At 37.9% G+C, this 27,604-nt stretch overlaps 1 protein-coding gene across 1 annotated transcript in view; it reads left to right on the forward strand.

The window, feature by feature from the left end:
- nphp3 (nephronophthisis 3) overlaps window positions 1-27,604 on the forward strand; it is a 150,417-nt gene that overhangs the window by 16,215 nt on the left and 106,598 nt on the right. The window contains exons 11-27 of the mRNA XM_069191044.1: window positions 524-627; window positions 804-918; window positions 2,732-2,875; window positions 5,822-5,919; window positions 6,775-6,877; window positions 7,344-7,426; window positions 10,223-10,361; window positions 10,825-10,989; window positions 12,891-12,985; window positions 13,342-13,464; window positions 14,407-14,596; window positions 16,564-16,805; window positions 17,943-18,018; window positions 19,766-19,893; window positions 23,873-24,113; window positions 25,830-25,955; window positions 26,942-27,057. Coding sequence (XP_069047145.1) covers window positions 524-627; window positions 804-918; window positions 2,732-2,875; window positions 5,822-5,919; window positions 6,775-6,877; window positions 7,344-7,426; window positions 10,223-10,361; window positions 10,825-10,989; window positions 12,891-12,985; window positions 13,342-13,464; window positions 14,407-14,596; window positions 16,564-16,805; window positions 17,943-18,018; window positions 19,766-19,893; window positions 23,873-24,113; window positions 25,830-25,955; window positions 26,942-27,057 — 2,288 coding nt within the window. The remainder of the gene's footprint in view (window positions 1-523; window positions 628-803; window positions 919-2,731; window positions 2,876-5,821; window positions 5,920-6,774; window positions 6,878-7,343; window positions 7,427-10,222; window positions 10,362-10,824; window positions 10,990-12,890; window positions 12,986-13,341; window positions 13,465-14,406; window positions 14,597-16,563; window positions 16,806-17,942; window positions 18,019-19,765; window positions 19,894-23,872; window positions 24,114-25,829; window positions 25,956-26,941; window positions 27,058-27,604) is intronic.

Raw genomic sequence — 27,604 nt, forward strand, 5'->3', positions numbered from 1 at the left:
AAACATGATAAATATTAGCATAATATTCAAGGACAAGAGGGCATTGTGTCAGAATAAGATATACTTGAAAGCCATTACTGGAGATTGTAAGTTAATTGGTTTAGAAATGAAACTATATGCTTATTTTGATTTCACTGGTGCAACTGAGATGCATTTGGATATTCATGAATTCAAAAGCAATCAAAGCTATACTCCAAAATGTGAAGCAAATGGCATTGAGTATATTCTTTCTTGAGGACCAGATGTCTGTAGCCACGATAGACAGATCCTTTTATATGAAAATTCAAAAAGAGCTGCTATTCTGTGATCCTAATTAAGTCAATATAGGACCAATATTACTGTACCATTCTGTACGGGCCTTGAGCTATTATGCTTTAAAGACATTTAGGAAATGTGTGTGAGGTATTGAGAACTGGAACTGGTATGATGTTGTTAAATTTTTCTTTCTTTTTTTCTGGGACAATTTTTAGTGTTCCCTGTGCATTTCAAGAATTTGCATTTCTTACATTGTGGTCTCTCCTAGTACATTGAGAGACTGAATGACATGGTCGCTGCCCCTCCACCCATCCCACCTCTTCTGGTGTCTGGGGGACCTGGATCAGGCAAATCTCTTCTCTTATCCAAATGGTGAGATTTATTTTTTACCATGCATGTTATTTGTGTCTGCTTCTTATGTATGAATGATGTTTCAATTTTTTTATTCATAAGGCATGTAAACCTTATATATAAACATATATATGAAGCAGCTCTTTGAAACTAGCACGGAACATTACTCTGTTAAACAATGTTTCTCTTTATTGAAGGATTGAGCTTCAACAGAAGCACTCGCCAAACACCTTGATACTGTACCATTTTGTCGGTATGCCTTCATCTACCAGTTCAGAGCCTGTGTTGCTGATTAAACGGCTGACTGTAAAGGTAGGAGCTGAATCATGTAAATGTAATGTAATCGTGTAATCAACTGAAGTTGGCTTTTATTCATGATCCTGAAAGTTTTCCATTAGTGAATAGAAGTATTTCTTGGTTTTGAACATTATTTTTTTTCAAATGACGGCTAAGGGAACAAAATAAGATAAATTGAAATCGGCATTTAGAACTATAGAAGTTCAAGCAGGTAGCTGCGTCAGCATGTGTAGGCTGCAAAGGAACGGGTAAAGTTTTATTCCCTGCTGAAAGAAAATAAGAAGAGACCCAGCTTTTCGGCTGTGGAAACTTCTTCAGGTGTCATCTTTTCTTCTCCCTTCAGCATGGAATAAACCTTTACCTGTTCATTTATATCTGTAGTTTTAAAGATCCTTTATATTGCTAAACCAGATTTAATATTACTGTATATTAGAAGTTACCAATGAAAAGAAGCCAGTTGGCCCACATAGCCCATTTGGTGTTTAGTAAGCAATTGGTTTAACAATTTCATCTAGCTGTTTCTTAAAAGGAGCCAGGATGCTAGCTTTCACATAGCTTCCACATTTTCCAGACCTCCACAACCCTTAGTGTAAAGAAGTGCCTCCTGTTCTCAGTTTTAATGTAGTTTACAATTCTGTCCTCTGACTTGTGTTTTTCTGTTGAATTTGAAGACGTCCACTGGGTTGAATTTGTCATTATCAGTAAGGATGATGAATTTTTGCATCCAATCCCCTTTATGTTCTTCTCTGATCATGACTTAAAAGGTGTGGTTATCTGTATATATTAGTGCCGTACATTCTTTTAAGCTGGCCATGTATTTATTTTGCCATCTCTGGCCATCTCTCTCAACTACCATCATAACACTACAGTATATCATATAAGTCATTACATTGCTTGCCTGATGTAAAACAGGGAAATAACAAATGATGTGTCAAAATAAATACCAAAGTCTTTTTCATGAGTAGCCTCATTAAGCTCTGTGTTTCCCATTTTGTGTTTATAGTTTTTTTGGATACCTGCATGTAATACTCTAAATTTTAACAGTGTGGTTAAAGTAGGAAGAATGAACACAATTTCTGGCTTTTGAAACCTCTTCATTAAAGAGAAAAGCTGCAGGGATAGAAAAAGGAGAAGGAAGGACAAAGTAGGTGAGAACAGACAATGAGCTGATGACAGAGCGTCCAAACGACACTCTTCTGTAACTTCATTCATCAGGTTTGTCGAAGTGCAAAAACAGATCTACTCACAAGTCGACATAGCAGTTCTTTAATCTTCTGTTTCAACTCATAGTGCATTCTTCTCGTCTCTCTCTTCTTCGCATCTCTGCAGCTGATTTATACTCTCTGGAACAAGATGCAAACTGTGCCCTGTTTCAGAAATGGCATCACCCCACCATCTTATGTCAAAAACCTTGCACAAATTTATGACACACCTATGAAAGTAATACCCATCTGCTACCACACTCCTAGTGGCATCACAATATAAAGACATTTTCAAAAATACAGTAAGTTTTAAAATACATTGTGATTCTGAGCAATATTTTCCTCTTATTCAAATGGGAAAATATCTTTTTGTCTGACTTAAGAAATGTCTAGGTGCAAGTCCAGGATCTCTGGGGTGAGTGCCTGATATTTTACAGGTGATGGTGAGTGCTACTGCTGTCATGTCCTTATTTTACTGTACTTACAGTTATGTTTCATTTCACTTCTGGGCTTTTGTGGTGTCAAACTGGTAAGGGTGCACTCCTGTTTGGAGATGCGAGAGGGCTATGTTTATTGAGGCAAATTTAGAAACAGTAAATGTACAGTTATATTTCTTCTTGTTACAGCTCCTCCAGCACTTTTGGTCAATTTCGGGCTTGCCAATGGACCCTTGCAAGATATTGGAAGAGTTTCCCCGTTGGCTTGAGAAACTGTCTGCGCGCCATCAAGGCAACATCATCATCATTATAGATTCCATTGATCGGATACAGGTATGCAGTGAACGATTTAGCTGTATTTCAACTAATACTGTGTATGTTTATCTACTTTTATCATGTCTTTATATTATGTGGACGAAAATACAAAAGTTTCTTTTATATTTTTAAAAATCGAAGAACTTTATGGCTGAATTAAATATTATTTCAATTTGATCTTCTCGGTAGCCACAGCTGTTTTGTCACTCACTTATTGAACTTCTTATGCTTGAATGTTTTTGAGCACAGCCAGGCAGATTTGTTTATACAGTGCCCTCCAAAAGTACTGGGACAAGAGCCCGTTATAGCTGTATGCTCAGGAGATTTGAGACAAAAGCACAGAACATCCCGTTTTGCCTACGGGTATTTTTTACCATTATACAACAAAAGTGCTTTTTTTTGTTTTGCACTTTTTTGTTAGATGAGCATAAGTATTTGGACAACCAAGTTTACAGGTTTTCTAATTGTCCAGGTTATACGTTGCATACATTTCACACACATAAAAAAGCTGTGAACATCTAGGCCTGGTTGAAGTCTTTTGAAACTGCTTCTGAAGATCAGAGGACTCACTATGATGGGAAAGTAGGCCATTTTCAAAACGAGAGGAAAGTAAATGACCATCAGAGAAATTGGAGTGTTCTGAAGAAAAGCCAACAACTTGAGGAGTCGAGAATAAGCTGAGAATGGGGTGTTCAAGAAAATCGAATGCAGTGGATAACAGAAATATATTTCTGTGTGTAAAGAAAAACCCGAAAAGTACTGTTAGTGAAATCAGAAATAATCTCCAGAGTGTGGGGGTGCAAATCTCAAGTACCTCAATCTACAGAAGACTTCAAGAAAAGAAAAACTTCAGAGGCTGTACTGCAAGTTGTTAGCCCCTCATCAGCACCAAGAGCAGAAGGTCTTGATTGGAATTTGCAAAAACAGTACAGAGATGAGCCACAGGAGTTCTGGAGCAAGGTTGTATGGATAGATGAGACCAAAATAAATATCTACTGTATCAAACTGAAGGAAAGGCTAAAGTGTGAAGAAAAAGAAGAACAGCCAATGACCTTAAGCATACCACTTCTTCAGTAAAGCATGGTGGAGGAAGTATCATGGTTTGGGCATGTATGGCTGCTTCCAGAGTGGGCTCAATATTTATTAATGACTTAACTGAAGGTGGAAGCAGTAGGATGAATTCAGTGATATAAAAACAGATCTTCTCTGCAAATGTAAAAAAACACATGGCACCAGATTCATTGGACAGTGACCCGAAACATACTGCACGCTTAACACAGGAGTTCATCAGACAAAAAAAGTGGGACATTTTAAACTGGTCATTCACCAGATCTGAATCCACTGGAGCATGCATTTCATTTGTTACAAAGGAGACCGAAGGCAGAAAGCCCAACCAATAAGCAACAACTTAAAGAGGCTGCGTTAAGCCTGGCAAACCATCTCAAATACAGAAACAAAGTCTGGTGATGTTAATGGGACGGAGGCTTGATGCAGGTATTGCAAGCAAGGGATTTGGAACAAAATACTGTCCTTTTCACTTCTATGATTTGCTTTAAGTCTCCCAATACATAAGGTCATCTAAATTTGGGTGGACAGAACACAACATATGCTTTGGTTGAAAAATGATTAATTGCGTTTGCAGAATATGTCCTAAATAAAAGGTGAACTTCTGAACTGACTCAGAATAAGTTCTTGTACAGTATGTAAATTTTTCAATTTCTTGTGTATACAGCAGGGAAACGCCAATCAGAAATCAAGGTTTCTGTCCCAATGCTTTTGGAGGGCACTGTCCTAGAGATTCCAATCAAAGTGCCACTGACCCTAGGAGGATATCAGGATGTCACTCGATTGTCTGCTAGTTACATGTTTGCTAATTAATAGTGCCACTGACAGTGTAATCCAGTGCCTTATCTCTAATTGGCTTTATGTAGTTTGTAGTGAGTTATTACTAAGATATACTCAGCCCTATGTTTATTAACATGCACAAACAGCTACAACCTTAAAACATAAAAAGTACACCTTAATGTTCTAACATTCATGTTAATATCTTTTGTTTATTATGCTTTTATGTTTGAGACAATTCTTTTTATTTCAAGTGAAGGCATATATGCTATTGATGGTCACCTATGTATTATCTGTACATACTCATCTAATTGTAAATCATTTAACGTTTTAAGTTAATGTACAATAATAAACATGCCACAGTTATATAAAAAGTAGTATCAGGTTTAACTGCTAAAACATATATTTAAAAAGGTTGTCAATATTTTGTTTCATCAAATTTGTAAATGCAAAAATAAGGAGCAAAGTATTTTTAATTTGTTTTTTTTTGTTTGTGAAAGAATTTGTCAAAAATAACTGCATTAAAACCTCCGTTACTACTATATAAACTTGCTCAAAAACAACTCTATTTACAATGCTTTTTTTTTACACTTGAATTATAAATTAAGTGTTTCAGAACAGCTTTAAACATTTAACAAAGAATGCTTTACATGCATCACAAATAACCAGCGGGAAAGTAGACAATGGATAGGAACATGTAATCTAACAGTTAATCTAACAAGTCTTTGCTTGTAGCCCCAAAGTAGTAGTGTCTATCTTGTTTGTAGTAACAGTTGTTCTAGTAGACATGTGGGACACTGTCAGTTGTATTCAATATTTATGATATATTATTTAGTATGCCTTTATTTTTGTAGTGTCATGGTTTTTTTACAACCATGGAGCAGAAATAGCATGAGCACCAGGCTAAATATATGAAAGTCTTGAGAACAATCTGTATGAGTGAACAACACAAAGATAGTCTCAGATTACATGATCAGTTATCCCAGGTTAAATGCTAGTGATGATTTTTGTCAAATCTTGAAATTCCAATTCCTTCTATGTACTGCATGCTCTGAGTATGCCCGAGCCAGAACGTTTCCAATCCTCAATGAGAATGGTTTATTCTTTGCTGTTCGTTTCCAGCAAGCTGAAAGGCACATGAAGTGGCTGATTGATCCACTGCCTGTCAATGTGAGGGTGATTGTTTCTGTCAATGTGGAGACCTGCCCACAGGCTTGGAGGTAGGTTCCATAACACCCTCAACCACATCACAGCCATCCCTCAATTTATGATCTTGACCTGTATGCTGGAAACTGTTTGTTAGATTCAAATCTGAAAATTTAACATACATGTAATTCCCATAGAATCATGGACAGACAGTACATGGTAAAATGCCCTATGCCGACAGTGCATGCACACTTAGCCCAGCGTAATCAAGTCTAAACAGTGGGGAAAAAATTATAAGAAGTGGTGCACATCTTCCCAGAAACGAAACCTCAGCATGTGTTCCTCTACGTATTACTGCAAAAATGTGTAAACTGGGGATTTGTAAATTGGGGGTGACTTGTATAAGCAAAAACATTTCTACCTATAATTCGCATAGATTAAGCAGGTAAATTCATACAAACGTTTATTTAGCATGACTTACTGTGTGTTCTACAGCAGAATGAACTAATTCAAATTTGTAATTTAGAGGGGTGGTCCACTATGTACTGTAAGGAATATAGGATTATGATTTTTTTCATCACAATTCAAATAACTTTCTTCTATTCTATTCACTGATTTTATGGCTCGTTACACCCCAGATTAATTCATTCACAAAGTAGAAATTGAATTTTAACTTTAAATTGTGTTAACCAAATTATTGCTTATGTGCTTGAAAGATTGTGGAATACTAAGTGACAATTGGTTCTTACTGGTGATTTCAATATTAATTTGGAGGCATTTTCTTCCCATGGCTTTAATGTTTAAAGACGTTTTAGCTTATCATGAAGTGTAATGTAGTCTGAATGTATTTTATGCAAGCAATCATCAATTTGTTTAGATTCTAGATTTGCTAAATGTGCTAGTATAATCTTATTTTGTTCCCTGCACAGATTGTGGCCAACACTCCATCTTGATCCTCTTAATGCTGGGGATGTGAAGGCTGTTATTTACACAGAGTGTCAAAGTGCTGAAATCAAACTTACCAAAGAACAGGTTAGTAAGTGCTCACATTGTCTTCTTTTGATTTGACTATTGGATAATGATCACCTTATGTTAGCAACACTAGCAGGCTATAATGACCAGGTATTTTCACAAGATGAATGGGCATCCAGTATTATTGCATTTGTAGTGTCAATGAGAAGTCAGGATGTTGATAGTTTTGACGGTAATCAGGTGGATTATGAACCAGTCACTTTTTGAAAGCTGTGGATGTTGTTTGAAATGATCTTCATACCCTGTCAAATGCAGTGTCTAAAGAGTTTTGTAATTAAATGATTTATGGAACGTGTTGTAGCGAACTCTCTCATGGGTGCAGAAATAGCAGTTCTTGTTACCAAATGTACCATTACAGATTCAGTACATTTACTTGCTCTGGAGAAATAGTGAAGATTTTATTATTGATGGTTAAAGAGGTGGTTCACATCGGAGTCTCAGTTCAGTTTTTTGGTGATTTGGACAGGAGAAGAAACTGGAAAGACATTGTCGCTCTGCCACAACATGCAATGCCTTGTACGTCACCCTGCTGGCTAGATTGGTAACCAGGTAAGTGAAACTATTATATTTAAATAAATTGCTTATTCATTGATTTCTACATCTTGATTGTGACTATAGCTACCTCTGTGAAGTTTAATATATCCATTATGGGACAGAAAATAAGTTTTCTATGCTTATTTTGACCTGGTGATGCAACTTTGAACTAACTGTAAGACAAGTAAGTAGTTGCGTCAGCATGTATAGGCTGCAAAGGAACAAATAAAGGTTTATTCCATGCTGAAAACAGAAAAAAAGAAACAGTGTTTCTTTTTGAAACATTTGAAAAAGGAACATTTCAGCTGTGGAGCGTTCTTCAGCGCTACCCAAAGAAGGCTCCACAGCTGAAATGCTTCTTTTCTTTTCAGCATGGAATAAACCTTTATTAATTGCCAGACAGATATCTTTGCTGATAACACAAAAGTTGATGTTTTAAAGCACAAACGCAGATCAAAATTATCTCATGCTACAGCCCCTTGCCGGGCACTGCCCCCCTTCCTGTTTCCAACCAAAGGACCCACACGCATGAGTTAGACAGCTGTGGCAGCAGTAAGCAACACACAGCACTGAGAATGTATGGAATGAGAAGCGGCACTTGAAGCCTCTGTTGATCCCCCTCTGGCACCAGGGATCAAGCAGTAGACATTTCCATGCCAACGATGTAACACAGGACAAGGAGACTTCATATGAGGCATCAATATTAATGAGCCTTTTAGGGAAGAGGACGAAAGCGGTCTTCAAAATTGGAGATTTCCCAAATGTGTTGATAGGTTCCCAGAGTGCTCTTTGGACAATTAGTACACAAGTGATGAAGCGCTAGTTTGATATGGTAGCATTGAAGAGAAATAAAGAAAAATAGGTTAATCATTTAATGTTTACTGTATGTTTTTTGAAAGCTGAATGCTAATGATCATATATGTTGGCATAGGAAGTGTTTTCAAGTATGAAACCAGCTAAGAGTTAGTATGACTCTTAATAGAAGGCACATAGACACATATAGAGGAAGATTTCCCCTTTCTTATGCCCGTGAATCCCCCAGGGATGACAATAGTGTCCTTTACAGAACAGAGACAGATGTAACAACAGGAAAAAGGAGCCAGGCAGCATATATTGAAATTGTAGGAAAATTGAAAAGGCCACTTTCACTAAAAGTACTGGAATGTGTGCAGAGAATCATGAATTGCCTGTAAGGAGTTTATGATTATGGAAAATAGGAGAGTATAAATGCAATTTTTGTGAATCTTTCTACTGCATGCCAAATCATAATTCACCGTGTAATTGTGGGGCCAAAATGCATTCTGCAATGCCTAAGGGAAAAGGCAATAAATTATCTCTTGAAAGCTAAGATCAGGCTTCCTTTCAAAATTACGAGAACATCAAGACTAAAGATTAAATCAGTCTGTGAATACAAAGCAAAGAGAGTCAAACAGTCCCCAGTGGAAAATTTTAAATATGGCCGCATTCCATTCCATATGAATTTAGAAAATCTACTGTGCACTCCATCTCCTCCCTAATGGGAAGAAAGAGGAACTATAGAACTAAAAAGTTCAAGCAAGACAGTATAGTAGTTTTTATTTGGAGATATGAGACTGGAGAGACCTGGGTTCAAGTAAGAACCAAAATTACAAATGTAATTTCAAGTCTGTTTACAAGTAATTAATTTTTTTTATTTAAAAGATGTGTAATGAAGAATACAATTCAATACCAAGATATTTGAAGTGTTTGACCTGTGGCACAATCGGGTACTGTCCAAAATAATGGACCTCTGACAATAATGCTGATGTGGACCAATTACATTTTATACCTTGAAAGAGCACCACAATCATCAGAAATAGTAGATGAGGCAGTGAAGAGGGATTGTGTTCTGCTTATAACTGTAGATCTTCAGTAAGGATAAATGGTGACGGTTTTATTGAATATGGTTATCATAAAAATGGAAAGAAGCAGAGGTCAAAATAGTAGACTAATGAACAAGGTAAAGAACAATGTTGAAAGGAGACAGCCCAGGATCATACCCCTTGAAACAAGCAAACCGGGATGACCATTTTTTCTTGTTAACACCCTTTCGGCATTAACATATTGTATGTGTAATGTGGAGAATCTGGAGAATGTCCTTGGATTTAGAACTCCCTGGAATGAAGCTAGCAAATCAGAAACAGGATTATAGTTCCTGCAAAGCTTGGGATCCTTTTTTGAATAATATTGATACAATAGCGTGCAGCGCAGTGACCCTGGGTTCATTTCCTGGGGTGCTCTCTGTGTGGATTTTGCATGTTCTCCCCATGTTTGCCTGGGTCTCCCCCTGGTTTCCCTCCACTGTCCAAAGATGCTGGTAGGCACTTCTTCACTGTGACCCTATATTGGATAAAGTGGTTCAGAAATGGATGGAGGTCATGGCAGTGCTGACATCCTTCCGGAATGAACCTTTCTAAATGTCAGAGAGGGAACTACTGTATATGGGGCTTGAAAATGAGATAAAATTCAACAAGGCTCCATTAATGACACCACCATTGCAGCTGTCTGTTCAAGAGGAAGACTAGGTAAACAAAGAGGTTGGGGAAGAATGAGGCTTCCCAAATAATATTTTTGTGTATATTAAATAAAAGCATTTTAATATTTTTGCTGAAACTATAGTTTTAATATAGTATTTTCTCCTGGTACAGGAGACCAGTAATTGTTTTTTTATAATTGTGGTAAATGTAATTTGATGTTTATCTCCATTATAAAAAATGCTGTGTTTCATTTCTCAGCATTTCCTACTATAAAAAGAATATGTGACCTTGACCTGTTTTTCTCCTATGTTGTCAGAATCCCAACAGTGTGGAGTATGGATGCTGCCCTTGAACAGTGCTTTCAGTGCCAGGACACAGTGTCTCTTTACAGGCTGGGGCTGAGAGTGGTACAGAATACACTGTGCACAGAGAGAGAAAAGCACATCATGAGAGAGGTTTGCTGCTCCAATTGATTCTTAATGTTATCCAAGGAATCATGGATGAGTTTTGGTTGTATTTTATTTTAGAGTAACCATCTATTACTGCATTATACATTATGTTTATGACTGATATCCTAGGACTAAAGAGATTATAGACAACCCTACCTCGGTACTTATTACATGTTATCACTAGTAAATGACTAGTACTTTTCCTACGTGTTTCACTAATAAAGCAAGGTAAAGGAAGATGCTCTTTTCAAACTTTTCTTTTTTCTTGAAAGCAAATATAGCTCCAATCTAATCTAGCTTCTAAGGAGGTTTAAAATTTCAATGTTCATTTGTAGAGCTTTCATAATTTCTATTACTTTTTAATGAGCATGGCAAATTACAGTATAAAGATTAAGTTGGCAAGATAATTTTATATTGATTTCTAAAAGCTGTAATGAAGTAATGAAAGATATCATTTCTTTGTGCTCAGATGGTGTGTCTAGTCTCTATGAGTCACAATGGAGTGAGTGAGTCTGAGGTGCTGGATATGTTTCCTGACCTGACCTTCCCAGTGTCCGCCTGTCTTCTGCACAAGCTGCAGAACCTGTGCTTTGTGACCTTTGGCTGTGGACTGATCAAGTTTCAGCATTTTCAGGTGGGATTAAGTCCTATGTGTGGTTGTAAGGTTACATTCCATAAAAGTTGTCACTGGTGGGTAATTCAAAAGTTTTTTCTGAAAAACTTTAAAACCGTACCTAGTGTTTCTTATGACCCCAAAAGGTGTTTGTTTTAATACACTAGTAATTAATCATACCAAGTACTAGGAAAGATACTAAAACAAACGTCATGACCTCTTCTGCACACATTATGTCATCTGTGCATATCCATGTAAATTATTGTGGACGTGGTTATAATGTCTTGTATAAATGCAGCAACATTTATATAAAGTATTACCAAAATTTCTGTTTCTTCATAGAACTGAATGGAGTGCTGACATGCTTTTTTTGGCGAAACCGTTTTTGCAGTTGTTTGTGGTTTACTGTAGGATGCTCATAGATGTGAATAAAATTGTGGATTCCTATTTCAGGATTGCTTTTCGCCAAGCAGGTGATGACATTGTGAGGGTTTTAAAAGGATCATTGCAACCTGTGAGATGCAGGTTTAAATTATGTTTCGGCATTATGAAACCAGCCACGTCAGTCTGTGCTGTGGAACCCAAGACGGCTGTAGTTTTCATTTTGTCAGGCAGGCATTATGGTTGAGGAAGGAACAGTGTTTTGCTATATGTTAGTTGCATTGTTACAAGAATACTATCTGCCATGCTTTGTAGTTCATTGGCCAAACAGCCCTTGAGCAGAAGAAATTTGTTAGAAGCCTAGCCGTTGATGGCTTGTGGTGGCTGATGGGAAGTCAGTACTTTGTATCAGTATCAGTAGCAGATGGAATGTGCTAAATCTTCAGTTCAATTGGTTTAGTCATCCCTAAGACTGAGTTTGAGATGCAAGAACAAAATGGTGATCATGCAGCCATCATGGTACAATTGGAAAGTGCATGAGACATTAATGGTATGCTCAGTGAAAAAATACTTAACATGTTTGGAAATAATTGACTGTACAATTTTAAAACAGTGGGAGTTACTGTAATGGTCCATCTACCAATGATGTACAAAAAAAATGGTGGCCAAGAGGCTGTCTTGCTTTATGCAGCATCATAATTTTCATCCTTTTGGTGCTAGAACTATACCTGTAAATTTTGGAGTAAACTGCCAGGTTATAAGCAGTAACAATACTGTATGTGTGATGGTCATGTTTCTCAAAATGGTTTATGACTCATTTAAGGTGCCAGAATTCTCTTAGAAGGTTTTTGGATATCTTAGCAATTTTTAAGTTTTAAATTCAATTAATCCAGTGATTCATAAATAGATGAGTTTGAAAGTGTTTTAAAAACTATATATACAGGCCAGTACATAATTTGGTTCACACAGGACCCAAATTATTGCCACAAATTCAATCCCAGTGCAAGTAAGGATGCTTAGTACAATGTTTCCTGGTCTCCAAACATGAACAGTTTCAATAGTGGGAAGAAATCATAACTTCTAATATCTGAAAGCCAAACAATACTGTAGATACATGTCTTTAATGCTACAGAACTTTAAAGTATAGCAGTGGTACCAATTGGTAATTTGTCAACAATTTCAATTTAGGAAATATGACAATTTCTATATAGAAATTCTGAATAAATATATTCTCAATTTCTATATTAGTCCCTCCTGTCTCATCGTGGTATCCTTGTGAAGATGGTGGTGTAGCTTTATATATTGAGGGTTATATGCATTTCCTTTCAGCCACAAAAACCTTTGGAGTTGGTCAGAGCTGCAGCTGAGGGTTATGAGAATTTCAGTGTAAAGTGCTTCCCAATCTTATGTGCCAGCGATCTACGGATATCTTCAGTCGTTTACATCCTAGAACAAGATCGTGCATTTCATAAAATTATATCACCCTCTAAATCTGGGCTGTGTGACAGAAGTTTAAATTGATGTTTTTTTTTTTATCCTAGGCTTGGGAGGCAGTGAGACTTGAGTACATGAACGGAAAGCTTAATTCTTCTATACACAGAGAGAAACTCATCCAGTACTTCAGCCAACAGCTCAGGTGTGTAAGGAGCTACATGATAGAAATGAATAAATCACATTCGTTGTTCTGTGTCTTTTCAGTCTAAGAGCATATCATCATCCTAAGTTATCACTCATTACTCAGAAACAGTGAGACACAGCTAGTTTGTTATCTAATCATCTTTTGAAAGTGAGTTTTTGATAGTAAAGGAAACCTTTCCTTCTCGGGCAAGCCAAGTCACAGTTCTCTTCTGGTTTTCTGTGAGGGGGATGCGATACTTTTCATGGGTTCTAACTTATGTGAAATCAGTATTGTGTGGGTTCACTTTTCATTGAATGAGGAATTATGGGTTTGTGCCTGTTGGTGTCTCACTTCCACCATTTCTGATTTTGTAGCCAGGACAGAGTGACGTGGAGGGTCGCGGACGAGCTGCCATGGTTGTTTCTGCAGCAGGAAGAGAAACCAAAGCTACACAGTAGTCTGCTTAACCTGTTCATCTCCCAGAATCTTTATAAAAGGTTAAGAGAGCGCATTACTTTCATTAGTTTCTTTATTCATTATAAAAACATGTAACACATTTATGTCTGAGTGTTTTCATGTGTGGCAAATAGGCTGTGCCTAGAAACCCCCTTGAATTTCCCACTTTTAAAACTGCCTGGGAACTTAATAGTGGACAGGTTCAGTTTTACATAAAAACATAAGAATGGTTACAAATAAGAAGAGGGCATTTGTCCCCTCTATACCTTATGGTAGTAGTTAATTGATCCAAGGATCTCATCCTGATGGTTTCTTGAAAGAAACTCAGATGTTGACTTCAACACCATGGCTGGGTAGCTTGTTGTTTTGGGGTAAAATCGTGTCAACTGCTTTTGATTTTAAATGCACCTCCATGTAGTTTCCCACTAGTCTTAGTTTCTTATGTTTAGTCTTACCAATTATTCAGATTTGACTTTGTGTTTTGAGGATTTTGCATACATGTACTTGTATCAGGTCCTCTCAAAGTTTTTATGTTCAAGACTCTGAAGGTTCAGCCTGTCACTGTAAGACGTTCCCTTAAGCCCCAGATGTATCTGGTTGCTCTTATCTAGATGGATTTCAGAGCCACAATAAAATTATATAACATTATGAGCAGCATTATACACAATATTTTAGACAGGGCCTTACTAGTGTTTTATACAGTTTTAACATAATGTCCCTTGATTTAAATTGTACACTTTCTGCCTACCATCTTTGGATCCTTCACCTACCAAGACCAGGGGCCTGACGTGAAACCCCTATCAGCATCTTATGAATCACCTTGCTGACCGAATTGAAGTCAGTCAGTTTAGCATCAGAATAGTCGCCACATTAATTTTTGCCCCCACAATTGTTTGTAGAAAAATGTGTGAAACAGTCCCTTGTAATATGATTCATTCATCTGTTTATTTATTTATTTTTTGTTTTGCTTGTGCTCTGTGTAGGGGTCATTTTTCACAGTTGCTGGCCTATTGGCAGTATGTAGGGAAGGACAAAAACTCCATGGCCAGCGAGTATTTTGACTCACTGAAGCAATACGAGAAGAGCTGTGAGAGCGAGGATAGCAGGACCCAACTGGCCAACCTTTACGAAACCCTAGGACGATTCCTGAAGGATCTGGGTCTTCTCAGTCAGGTACCAGCACTTCGTCTGTATCTGAATCTTGGAGACACAGTGCACATCTTGTTTTAAGCGCATTGAGTGCTGTTGTGAAATCTATAGCTTCAAGCTCAGCTGAAAAAAATGTAAAAGACCCTAAGATGAAAAACGTATTTTTTTGCAAAGTATACATTTACCCCTGAATTTCTTTTAAACATATACAGGAGCACTGAGAACATCACAACCATACTTTGTTTAATCAAGCTTTTGACAGACATAAGGCTAAAGAATCTAAAAAATAAAAAGGTTGGCTAAATGTTTTTTAACAGCCTTTTAGACACGTTTCCAAGAAAGTATAATTCAGTTTATGACAAAAGTTTATTTTGTGGATTAAAGTTAAAAACAACTTTAAATTTTCCTTTCTCTCAGTCAGATTAGTTGGGATTTGTCTAGGGTAAGCATATATTATTCTGTGTTCACTAGCAGAGTTTGAGGCAGAATGGAACTTGAAAACAACCTGTAACATGTAAATACAACATTATGCCTTTTCTGAGATAAAAATCAAGGCTTATTGCACAAGTGCAACCTATGAAGTTATCCTACATTTGCCTGCATGTGTTGAATTGGTACTAATGTATCATCTGTTTCATGATTTAAGATTCCATGACCTTGTAGTTTTTCAGATTTTAAATCTCCACTTTGATTACAAATGTACCATTGTGCTTATTATCTAAGAGCTACAGTGTATCTACATTATTGACTTACAGTAATATGGATATTGCATGCCTGAAGTCCATCTCAGTTAAGGCACACATTGCTATCATAAAACACCTAAAACCGCGTTTCAGACTGAGAAAGAGCAAAGAACATCATACTGGAACACTTTCAAGTAGCTTTGAAAGAAGTGCAAATAGCAATTAGAACTGATAAGTACCTTTAAGTACAGTGGAACTATCTGTGTTTCTAAGGTTGTGCTAATGAGACCTTTGTTTTAAGAAATAAGACTCCACAGCTAAATGAGTCCCAAAATGATTAAACTATTTGGGTTCCATTTTTAGATTTATTTATTTTTCTGTTAAAACACTTGAAGCTGTCAGCACATTTTTATCTTCTGTTGTTTTAGTTCATATTAGATATCTGTAGAAGTCTGCAACATTCTCCATGGCAGTGTGATGACACTTATTCTAGTTTCCACTTTTGTTATTTTTGTGAAACTCAAGACTTTTATATAATAATATGCTTGTTCTTGCCTTTTGTAAATAAATCAACATGGGATTTTGATAAATAAGCAGAAAACAGTTAAGAGTCTGTCTACCCAAAATATTATATCCTCTATATGTGAAAAAAACACCTTATGGGTTTAATTGCAGTTATTTATTTCTTATTAAACTGTACTACTGTGGGATATTCAGTATGTGTATTTTTTGTAAAATCACTGTAGTTATGTATTAATATAATTTGTCCCTTTCAATTTGTAGAGAACATGTTATGCTTTCACCATAGTAATAAACTAAATAAAACCCACTGCATATGGTTATGGACAGCAGTGGCTTATTTAGTATTATATCATATACAGTAGGTTTAGGGACAGAACATATTGTGTTAAACCAATAAGCAATAAGCAAACCGGTAAAGTAGGAATTGGTATTAGTAGTAAATAGTAGTAGCAGTAAAGTTATACAAGGTTCTTTTGAATGATTGTATAAAATTGCTAATAACTTGTGTTTTCATCACATCTTAAATTGGGGCTATATATTTTTAATATTGATTCAGCAAACTCTGGAGGAATGCTATGTTAAAATGGGCATACCAAACATTATCAACTGCTTTTTGCAGTCATTAATAATTTCTATCAAAGTTGTTCTTCTAAACACGGTAGGGCTGAATATTAAATGATTGTTCCCTTTTTTATTTTGACACTCTTAACTCTGCTGTGTAAAAAATGTTTTTTTTTTCCATGTTCAGATTTTCATGAACTCTCTCTGGACTTTATCGTTATACAGGCTGTGGCTCCCTTACAGCGCTCACTGGAGATACGAGAGACAGCACTGGACCCTGATCACCCCAGCGTGGCTCAGTCTTTACACCAGTTGGCTGGGGTCTATGTGCAGTGGAAGAAGTTTGGCAATGCCGAGCAACTGTACAAACAGGCCCTGGAGATCAGTGAAAATGCCTATGGGTCAGATCACCCCAGAGTGGCTCGTGAATTGGACTCTCTCACAATACTGTACCAGAAACAAAACAAGTATGGTAATCTAGTTTTGACCTGCAGTAGTCATATTCAAGTAAATTTGACCCAAAGATAAGAGAAGACCACATGTTGGTGTTGCTCTGATTTGTATAAATAGTTGTGTAACAATATGGTCTTTTCTAGTGGATAAATACAAATAATAGAGAAATGGATAACCAGATCTGTTCTGGTACGAATTAGAGTGAATACAAGTAAGATTAATAGCATTTTAACCCAATTTGAAGTGCATGTAACTTATTACTTGTTTCTAAGGTTAAGTAAATGCAAAAACATTAGTAAATTATAACAAACAAAAGCAGCTGTTATATGTGAATATAATGCATAACATGGAAATGAGGGTTCTTCCATAGATACAAGTTAACTTCACCAAATATGAATGAAATAGAAAAAAACCGCAGCAAGTACTTACTGATGCAGTATTTTAATAATTGCAGCAATTAAAAAGGCAATCACTTATTTTTTAATTTATACATATTACTGGTCTGGGCTGCAGCCATATCACCCTGCAGCTCTCAACTGGCTACCCACTGAAGCTCAGCAGGGTTGAGCCTGGTCAGTACCTGGATGTGAGACCTCCTGGGAAGCTATGGTTGCTGCTGGAAGTGGTGTTAGTGGGACCAGCGGGGGGCGCCCACCCTGCAGTCTGCGTGGGTCCTAATGCCCCGGTATAGTGGCGGGGACACTCTACTGTAGTGGTAGTGTCTTTCGGATGAGACGTTACACCGAGGTCCTGACTCTCAATGGTCATTAAAGATTTCTTGATAAGAGTAGGGAGTTATCCCTGTGTCCGGGCCAAATTTCCCCCCTCGGCCTTTACCGTGGCCTCCAAATTGTCCCCATGTATGACTGGCTAGCACTTTCCCTGCAATGGACTGGCGCCCCGTCCAGGGTGTACCCTGCCTTGTGCTCGTTGCTTCCCGTGACACCGTATGGTATAAAGTGGTTTTGCAAATGACATGACATATTACTGGACTGAATATCGTCTTAGCCAGTGCAGTGTGCTGTAGCTATGTCATTCCTTTCCAGTTTTAGTGTTGCCCACAGAGACACCGCGCTGCGATAGATGGGACCTGTTTCTTGAGTGGACTGGGGAAGATGATATTTCAGCAGTAGTCTGTTGTGCCTTTCCAGATTTGAACAAGCTGAAAAACTGAGGAAGAGGTCTTTAAAGATAAGACAGAAGACTGCTCGTCAAAGAGGGAACATGGTAAGGAGTGAAAGGAATGCTTATTATAGTTACCCTAGAAAGGTGATGTTTTGAGTAGTTGTGCATGAAGACAGTATTGATTCTTGTTCTTCTGCAAGCTTACAAATGACATCAGCAAGTCTACGGACTCTTCTGTAATTATAATATTGTTGAAAGGGTTTGCAATAATCCTTTAATCCTTTTCCACCTACCAATAAAATATTTGATCCATACAGTAAGTTTGCAAGTCTGCCTCTCCTCTCCTTCATGAATAATGCAGTATATTCCTGAAAATGATTCACAACAAAATACATAATATGTATGTTAATACTGCTTTAAATACTGCCTAGGTAACTAAGGTGGTAGTTAAATGAGGCCTCTTACCTGTGTCCTGGACTCGGTTTGTACTCATCTCCTTAAAGCTAGCTTCTGTGCTCTTTTTCTATTTGTCACTAACTACTATACAGCCTACTACTGTTCATAATGGCTTAAAACCATCTGCTGCCACTTTTATGTTAAAAAACAATAACTGTCCTATTTATAATTTCTCTCAAAATTTTTGGAATGGGTGGTGGCAGCTCAATTACAATCTCATCTTGCATCCAGTGAACTCTTTGAACCTTTTCAGTCGGGGTATGCACAGTGAAACGGATCCACGATAGCACTTGTTAAGGGAGCTAATGATTTGCTGTTGGTTTCTGACTTAGGCTTACTTAATATTCCTCTTCTTCTGAATTGTGCTGCTTTTGGTACCTGCTGGGATGCATGTAAAATCTGGGGATCACTGGTTCTGCCCTTAATTGCTCTCGCTTCTATTTGGCGACCAGGAGCCAGCTATGAAATCTTGACTGTTTTAAATCTGGTGATCTGGGAATTTGTTTTATCCAGGACATTTTTTTTCACCATAACATTATCCAGCATGCTCCTGATGAATAGAAGTCATACATAATATCCTTAATTCTGTGCTTCATGCTGACAGAGGTATTCCGTGACACAATTGCAGAAATACTTATTAATTTATTTCTAAATCTTTCTTGAATTGTGCTTTCAAAATAGGGTTAAAAGTGAGGAGAGGAAAGTTGGCTGGTCAGAGGAATCTGCCTCAGTGTCCTCATTTTACCTTGTATGTGGTTGTGACAGACAATAATCCATTCCGTTTTGAGTGTTGTAATAATAATAATAAACTTTATTTTATATAGCACCTTTAATGGTGGCTCTCAAGTTTTCCAAGTTGAATATCCGGTGACCTCTGCTTCAGTGCATACTAAGGCAAGGGATTTGGTTTGGTCCTTGCTTCCCTGACAGCCATGTGGACATGCAATAATACTATCATTGCCACCATGGTCACACGGGTGTTCAGCAATCGTTGCAGAACCTTGCCCAAGCATTATAGCACTGTATGTGCACGTCTTTTCTTCTCTCTCCTTAGAGGAGAATTTTCTTTTCTTTTATGATATCGAAAGCAGCTTTTCAAAGAGAATAATTATCACTGACAGACCCAATCGTTAATTTTCTATCCCCGATTAAGAGGTATTGACCAAGTCAGCGATTACTGCTGGTTCATATGACCAAAGTCTGGACAGGAACCCTGTTACAAGTCAGCATAACAAAATTAATTGGTGGCTCTAAATAAACTAAAAGTATAAGGGATTGTACTGTACATATTACTTTTGGGGGGATGGGGTAGCTATTCAATTTTCAGATTTTTGCAGTAAAACGTGTGCAAAGTAGTATGTTGGAAAATGAGCATGACTCTCGTCCTCGGCAGTATGGGTTCACCCTCCTGCAGCGCCGGGCCCTTCAGCTGGAGGAGCTGACTCTGGGCAGCGACACCGCGGACAACGCCAGAACCCTTAATGAGCTGGGCGTGCTCTACTACTTGCAGAACAACCTAGAGTGAGTTGTTTATATCTTTCCTTTCATGGAAATGATCAGATTGTTTCTTCTTGTGTTCTTTGTCAACACACTTCATTGACCAATAGTAATAATTCATATTAATTGTTTACACTTATATAGCACTTTTCTGGACACTTCACTCAAAGCTCTTTATAGGTAATGGGGACTCTCCTCCACCACCACCAATGTGCAGCATCCACCTGGGTGATGCAACAGCATCCATAGTGCGCCAGAACGCTCACAACACACGAGCTATTAGTGGGGAGGAGAACAGAGTAATGAAGCCACTTCATAGATGGGGATTATTAGGAAGCCATGCTTGTTAAGGGTCAAGGGGAAATTTGACCAGGACCCCAGGGATATACCCCTACTCTTTTCAATAAATGGCCTGGGATTTTTAATGACCACAGAGAGTCAGGACCTCGGTCTCATCCGAAGGATGGCGCCTTTTTACAGTATAGTGTCCCTGTCACTATACTGGAGAATTAGGACCCACACAGACCACAGACCGCCTCCTGCTGGCCCCACTAACACCTCTTCCAGCAGCAACCTTAGTTTTTTCCAGGAGGTCTCCCATCCAGGTACTGACCAGGCTCACACCTGCTGAGCTTCAGTAGGTTGTGAGTTGCAGGGTGATACGGCTGCTGGCAAATGTCATCTTATGCGTCATGGCGTTTTACTAGGATGTGATGGATCATGGTTTCAAGTGTTATTGGGGGTCATTTTGGAATGAATGGGTCCGATATAAGCAGGACAAGTTGCTTTTGAACCAGAGGGTCACTGATACGTTGGGGAAGTGTGGATGCAAAGTAGTAGCACAGTAAAATTCAAGAACTCAATACTCCATAATAAGGTCACAATGGCATTTTAGGAATAACTGAAACATAGCTAAAGGAAGATGATAGGGATGCATATGAAATAAAATTCATATTTTATCTGTATAACAGGCAAAGAGGTGGTGGGGTCAGGAGGCATAAAATAATCTCTGAGTTAGAGAACTGAAGCAAGACAGTATAGGCAGGATTCCAGTCTAGGATGGAAGAGGGAAGAATATGACTCTTTAAAAAACAATTGTCAAATGCTTCCCTAGGTATAAAGTGAGTTCCCAGACATACAGTAAATAGTATTTCCTTCCTATCATTTCTACAAGTATGCCTACGTTTCCCCTTTAAAATAGTTGAAAATGAAAAGAAATGTTCAATATCTCCAGAAAAACAATATAGTTCTAAAAAATTTGAATCTTGAATTCTATAATAATGCACGTTCAGGTCAACGATATGTACTTCTGCATTAATTAAATTCGTGTGAAATATCTGCTTAAATGCCTGAGTGGTCTGACTTATATTGGACAAGCATGGAGGCACCTGAAAGTACAGGACATAATAGCATCTTGAAAAAATAATGGAGTGGATTTTAACTAGACATTATAAAGCAATTAATCATGGCTTCGACTCGGGTTAAAAATTTGCATAAATTCAAACAACGTTCTACTTTTCTAAGTCAGTCATTAACATTTTAATATTTATTTTGAAAACAAAGGAACCTCACAGACACGTTTTTAGACCTTAGTCCATATTTTAAACATGCTATTGCAATATAGTATAATAAATCTTAAATAACATTCTGTGTTATCTGAGGGAACAAATGTTACTCCATAAACACTTATTTTTATTACTTTGGACAGTACTGCAATAAGATTTAACATTTTAATGAATTATTAATATTTTATAAAATTATTCATAAAAATATAAATAATACATTTGTTGCCATCATAACCAATGTGTTATCATGATGTTATGTTTAAAAAACACTAAGACGCTGTACTTTTAAACGTTCAGATAAAATACAGTTGCAGTTTTCATTCACCCCTGTTCAGACCTAACGTTTCAAAAATTATTCCTAATAGATTATTCATTATTGAACTATATTTGTTATTTTACATTTTTTTTCTAAAACTATTATTAATATTTTCTCTAGACTATAGTACTGTATGTGCAGCTACAATACATGTTGTTATAGCACCATATTTCACTGTACGTCACAATTAGTACATTACAACCATTGTAGCCTGGCCCGGAAATGCAAATTAAAGGCTTAAGTTTTCTAGGAGGTCTCTTGTGAATGCTTGCGTCACTCTGTCCACTGTGTAGTTATTTTTACTCTTATATCTGTTTCTATGCTTAGTGTTGATATTTCCTGTTCAGTGATAACAGGTATCTGTTGCAGTATATACTGTAAATTATCAGTTTGTATTCCTGGTGTTATGTCATAATGTGTTATTATGGATTCATGAAATTGGAAAAAAATAGTTGCTTAGATAGTTGTCTTTTTTCTCTGTTTGTTGTGCACATCTATTGGTCTGCTGGTGCTGGTATGCTATATTCCCTGCTCCTACTTGGTTTAACTCCTCTGCTTGTCACTGTTGTTGTCTGAGTTCTGTGTGAGTGAAGGGGATGGTTGCCCTGCCCCTGTCTGCTCAAAGCCTGGGGAAGGAAGGATATGGCAGTGTTGGGACCTGCAGGTTTGACCTGGACTTTGGTTTGTGTGTTGTAAATGGAGCCAGTCAGAAACTTTGCTTGTTGCAATCAAAGTGCTCACATAAGAAAGGTTTCAAGAAGGTTACGAGAAAGGAGTTCTTTCGGCCCATCTAGCTAATTTATACAAGGAGTTTATCCAACTGTTTCTTGAAAGAAGCCAGGGTATTGACTTCAACGCGTGGCTTTGGGTAAAAGAGTTGCATGTACCTAAATTATTGTGTTTATCAAATTAAATTAAAAAAAAAAATTAAATCACATGCTACAGTATTCTTTTTGCTGAGACTTGTCAAACTGCAGTATAAATTCATTATAACTCTAGAATGTGTATCATACAGACTATTCCTAAAATGCTTTAAAAACAGCCCATTGGACTTTTTGTCAGGGTTGGTGCAGCAACAGTATATCTGGAGCTACTGTAAGTGCCAGCATCAGCAGTGTAAGAGAATGTTTTCACAATCAGTGATACACAATCATAAAATATTAATGATTAGAATGATCAATATGATTGATTACTACTCCAGAGTTCACTGATGAATCTGTATATGTGATTTAAAATACTAAAATAATTACAAATAGGTTGGTCATGGTTTAGTCTGTCCAGATCTGTCCCACCAATGCTTGTCCCCCAACTAGAACTGCACCCGAAGTCCTTTCTTCGCCTTGTGGGAGGTGAGCCCACACAATGGCTCTGTCACCATTTCAGGCTGAGTTGACCAGCGGATTGACACAGAATCTGCAGTAATGCAGACACTGTTCTGAACTGTGGTGGTGAAACGGGAGCTCAATTTTCAGACTAAGCTCATTTTTCCAGTTGATCTATGTCAATATCCTTACCTACGGTTACGAGCTTTAGGTAGTGACTGTAAGAATGGGATCGCGGGTACAACCGTCGGAAATGAGGTTTCTCTCCAGGGCTGCTGGGCTTAGTCTCTGTGAATGCTTTACTTTCTGAAGTATTTACAGGATAATCAGGTTTCAGAGAGCATTACATTTATTTAATGAAGTCTGATAAGACTTTTGTACTCCATTGTCTGTTATTCTGTACTTATCCTTCAATTGGGCGAAGATAGGGAGCTTGGTAGCCAATGAGGAGCAGAGTCATTACTCCTCTAGATCGGGAGGAGCCAGTTGAGATGGATTGGGCATTTGCTGATGATGCTCCCTGGGCGGCTCCTGCTGGAGATGCACTGAGCATGACCCACTGGGAAGAGACCCCAGGGCAGATCCAGGACACACAGGAGGGGTTATATCTCTCGTCTGGCCTGGGAATGCATTGGAGGCGCTGGAGGCTGTTGGTGGGGAAAGGGAAGTCTGGTCTGATCTGCTCAGGCTGCAGTTGGCTGTGAGTGGTTAGAAAACGAAATGAGGTTGGACATGTTTTATCAGGAGTGCTGTAAACACCAGGAGACATTGTATAACTGTTTCTTTTTCTGTAAATCTAGGGTGGCCAAAGCTTTCCTTTCCCGATCCCTAGAGATGAGGCAGCGTGTGTTGGGGCCAGACCACCCAGACTGCGCTCAGTCCCTCAACAATCTAGCGGCACTGCACTGCGAGAGGAAGGAGTACGAGAGGGCAGAGGAGCTGTATGAGAGAGCACTGGAGATCAGGAAAAGAGCCTTGTCGCCAGACCACCCCTCACTGGCGTACACCATCAAACACCTTGCTATGCTCTACAAGAGGAGGGTAAATTTCAATCTTTCAAAAAAACCAAAAACAACAGCCACTGGCTTTAACTCCTTTAGTTCTGGCTGGTGCTAATCAGATGGAAAAAAAAAAAACTTCTAGCCCTATAGGAACGTACTTTATAGGGCGAAGACTGTATAAGTAAATAATCGGAGAATCATATTGTGCTTTTTTATACCGTATAGCATCTGCAAGAGTACAAAAATAATAAAAATAATAAAAAAAATATAACCATTAGATTCATAAAAAATACACACACAAGTCTTTCCACTTAATTAAATAACTTAACTTTTTCAATTTTTATGTATCTTATGTCTTTTTTTTTGTTTAGTTGAGGGTACTCAGAGAAATTATTTATTGTTGATCTTGCTTTGTTTGCAATTGCCTATTCAGGAAATAATTAATCCCAATTAATAGTGTGGCATTACACGGGGGCAGGGGCGTGTTCAGTGTGGAGGCGGAGCCCTTGATGAAGGGCGACACCTTGCCTTTGTAACCACAGCTGTACGGGCTGATCAAGGGCGAGCCACAGCTCTGAGGGCTCTTTAAAGACACACTGAGCACCTTCCCGGAAGGGGAGAAACTTCCTCCGGCAGCCCCGGAGGGGATTGTGCATGAGTGTAAGGCCGCCTTTTTGCCCGTCCCATCATGCATCTCTACCGGGGCCGGCTGACCTTTTTCACACGTTTTTTATTTTGTTTTGGCTTTGCGCTCCCTGCTCTTCTAGACTGGACCCCGTAGCGTAAGTCTAGTCTGGTTCCCACCGCCGAGTGGGTTCTTTTTCCCCGTTAGAAGTCCAGCGGCACATTTTTCTGTTTTTCCTTTTTGTTTTGTTTTCCCCCCTTTTGTGTGTTTTCTTTTCGGTTTTCTCTAAACTTACACCGGTGCCTCCACCCCCTCAAATAGGGTGTCAACATTTACTAGTGCTCGCCGCGGTTCCTCCCACTCCCAGATTGCTCATATAGTAATAAAAGGCAGAAAGTTATTCCAACATACAACAGTATCTCTTATTTGGTCACATTCAGTCTTGAAGCAGGGCACTAGATGGCTTAGGCCCAGTGTGGCACCAATGATGAAACCGACTGGCTTCCTAATGACCAGCATTGCAATCTTTTAAAAAAATAATACTTCTTTACTTTCTAAACTCTTCATAGTATAATCCTTAGGTGGTAAAAAGGCACACCTTTCTTAAAGTCTCAGGAAGCATTACTTTCCTTTCGTTAAGCTTGGTAAGGCCTTTGTACTCCATTGTGTGTTGTTCCACACTTTTCCTTCAATTCTTAATTTCTGAACATTTTAGAAAATTCTTCTCTCCAAGTGCAGATTGAAGAACATTTTAAATTTTTGTGGCTTTATTAGGATGAAACAGTTTTAGTTTAACTAAAATTCTTATTTTCTATGTTCTGTGGAGCTGCCCTGATTTTGAATAATAAAATGTTTTTATTACATACTGTATATGTTCTATGAAAATGTATATGAAAAGAAATATTCAGTACTCATCATGCAGTCATACATCATATAGAATACAGAAATACAACTTCTTTATGTTGACATTATTGACAGTATAGCAATGCGATGAGAGGTACCTCATAACATTTACACAAGTGTTCTTATCATGTATGCTGTCATTTAGTATAGGCTCATTTTCTGTATACCAATGTGTTCTATAAATTACATTGGCTTTCAAGTTAAAATCTTTTGTTTTTTGTTGTACAGGGAAAATTAGAGAAGGCTGTTCCACTGTATGAATTGGCTGTTGAGATTCGGGAGAAGTCTTTTGGGCCAAAACACCCTAGTATAGCGACTGCCTTGGTAAACCTGGCTGTGTTATACTGCCAGCTGGTGAGTGGGTTTCTAGATTACATTTTCCAAAATGCTTGTTAACATTCACATCTATCCAGAAAAACTTATGTTTATGGGACAGCAGGGTGGCGCAATAGTTAGCGTTTCTCCCTCAAAGTGCAGGCTGCCCTGGGTTCAGTTCCTGGGGTGCTATCTGTGTTTTGCATGGGTTTCCTCTAGGGGCACCACTTTGCTCCCGGTAGGTTACTTGGCTTCAGGGAAAACAGACACTGTTGTGAGTGTGTGGGTGTTTGTGTCTGTGTGTATGTGACTGGTGTCCTGATCAGGGAGTATCCTACCTTGAGATAAACTCCAGGCTTCTTTAATCGTGAATTGGATTAGCAGCTATAGAAAGTGATGTGTATAATGTGATTTATGTTTGTTGTGAAATCTTTATTAATGCCATTTTATGTGGCAATATACCATTAAATCCCATGAGTAAATATTACTATTAAGAACAGCATTTGTGCAATCTCTCTTGTATGAACCATTCCTGTATTTTGTAAAAACACCTTTTCTTTTTAAGGTAATCTACAATAGGAACTCAATTAAAACAATAAAAAGGGGATCCCACGTGGCTCAATCAAAAGAGGAGGTTATTTAGGGTTTTAGGTTATATTATGATTAGAACATTTCTAATCTATGTCTTAAAATAAATAATCCAAAAAGAAAAAAAAAGTCGCTAAAGTGTATTAAGCCTTTTATTACTGAACACCCACAATGTTTTGTGAGTGTAATATTATGGAAAATAAATTCTGAAGCTGGGGTCTGTATTCATTTTCCTGGAGATCCGTAATCCCTGCAGGTAACTTTAGCTCGCTGAAGAAAACAACGGTATTATTGCTACTTGTCTTTATCGGGATTTATTTTTCTAGTACAAATGCAGGCAGTTTTTTCTGTAGAATGTGGAAATTGCTGGTAATTTGATTTATTATTTGAACCTAAAGGCAACAGCCTCTTTTCCTGTGCTTTAATGACCTTTTCAGAAGCAGCACATGGAAGCACTGCCTCTCTATGAGCGAGCTTTGAAGATCTATGAGGACAGCCTGGGTCGGTCTCACCCGCGGGTGGGTGAGACTCTCAAGAACCTGGCTGTGCTGAGGTGAGTGGGATTGGAAGGGCTTTACTCCTTCATGTTCTCAATCCTCAACCCTGCAGAATCTCTTACAGAATTCCGAATGTCATTCCGGAACTCTCCGTCGTAACCTTTTGTTGATGGCAATATTTAAAAGAAGAGATGTATGTTTTTTTTTTGATGCACTGCAACAGTAGTGCAGTCATTCAGAATGTACACACCTGTAAAAGATAAGATGAACTTGTATGTTTAATAACTGACACAGTTTGTCAGTAAAAATAAACAGAAGGGTTATATTAGCACATTGGAGTTTATTGGAGACGTATGGGAGTGCAAATGTCATAATTCAAAATGAACTTGACACAAAATTAGTTGACAACCAAAAAGGATAACTAAATATTTCCTATACTTTAAAAAATTCCAAGATGGGATAGAATGATAAATTTAAACATGGTAGTCCTTACACTTCATTTTTATGAAACTAGCACTAAATGCATTTGTTTTATTTAAATGTACTTCAGGTGGGTCATACATTCCTTACATTAATATGTACTGTATACATAAATACAATGCT

Source organism: Lepisosteus oculatus, chromosome 6 (assembly GCF_040954835.1).
Source record: "Lepisosteus oculatus isolate fLepOcu1 chromosome 6, fLepOcu1.hap2, whole genome shotgun sequence".
In the NCBI taxonomy this organism is placed as follows: domain Eukaryota; kingdom Metazoa; phylum Chordata; class Actinopteri; order Semionotiformes; family Lepisosteidae; genus Lepisosteus; species Lepisosteus oculatus.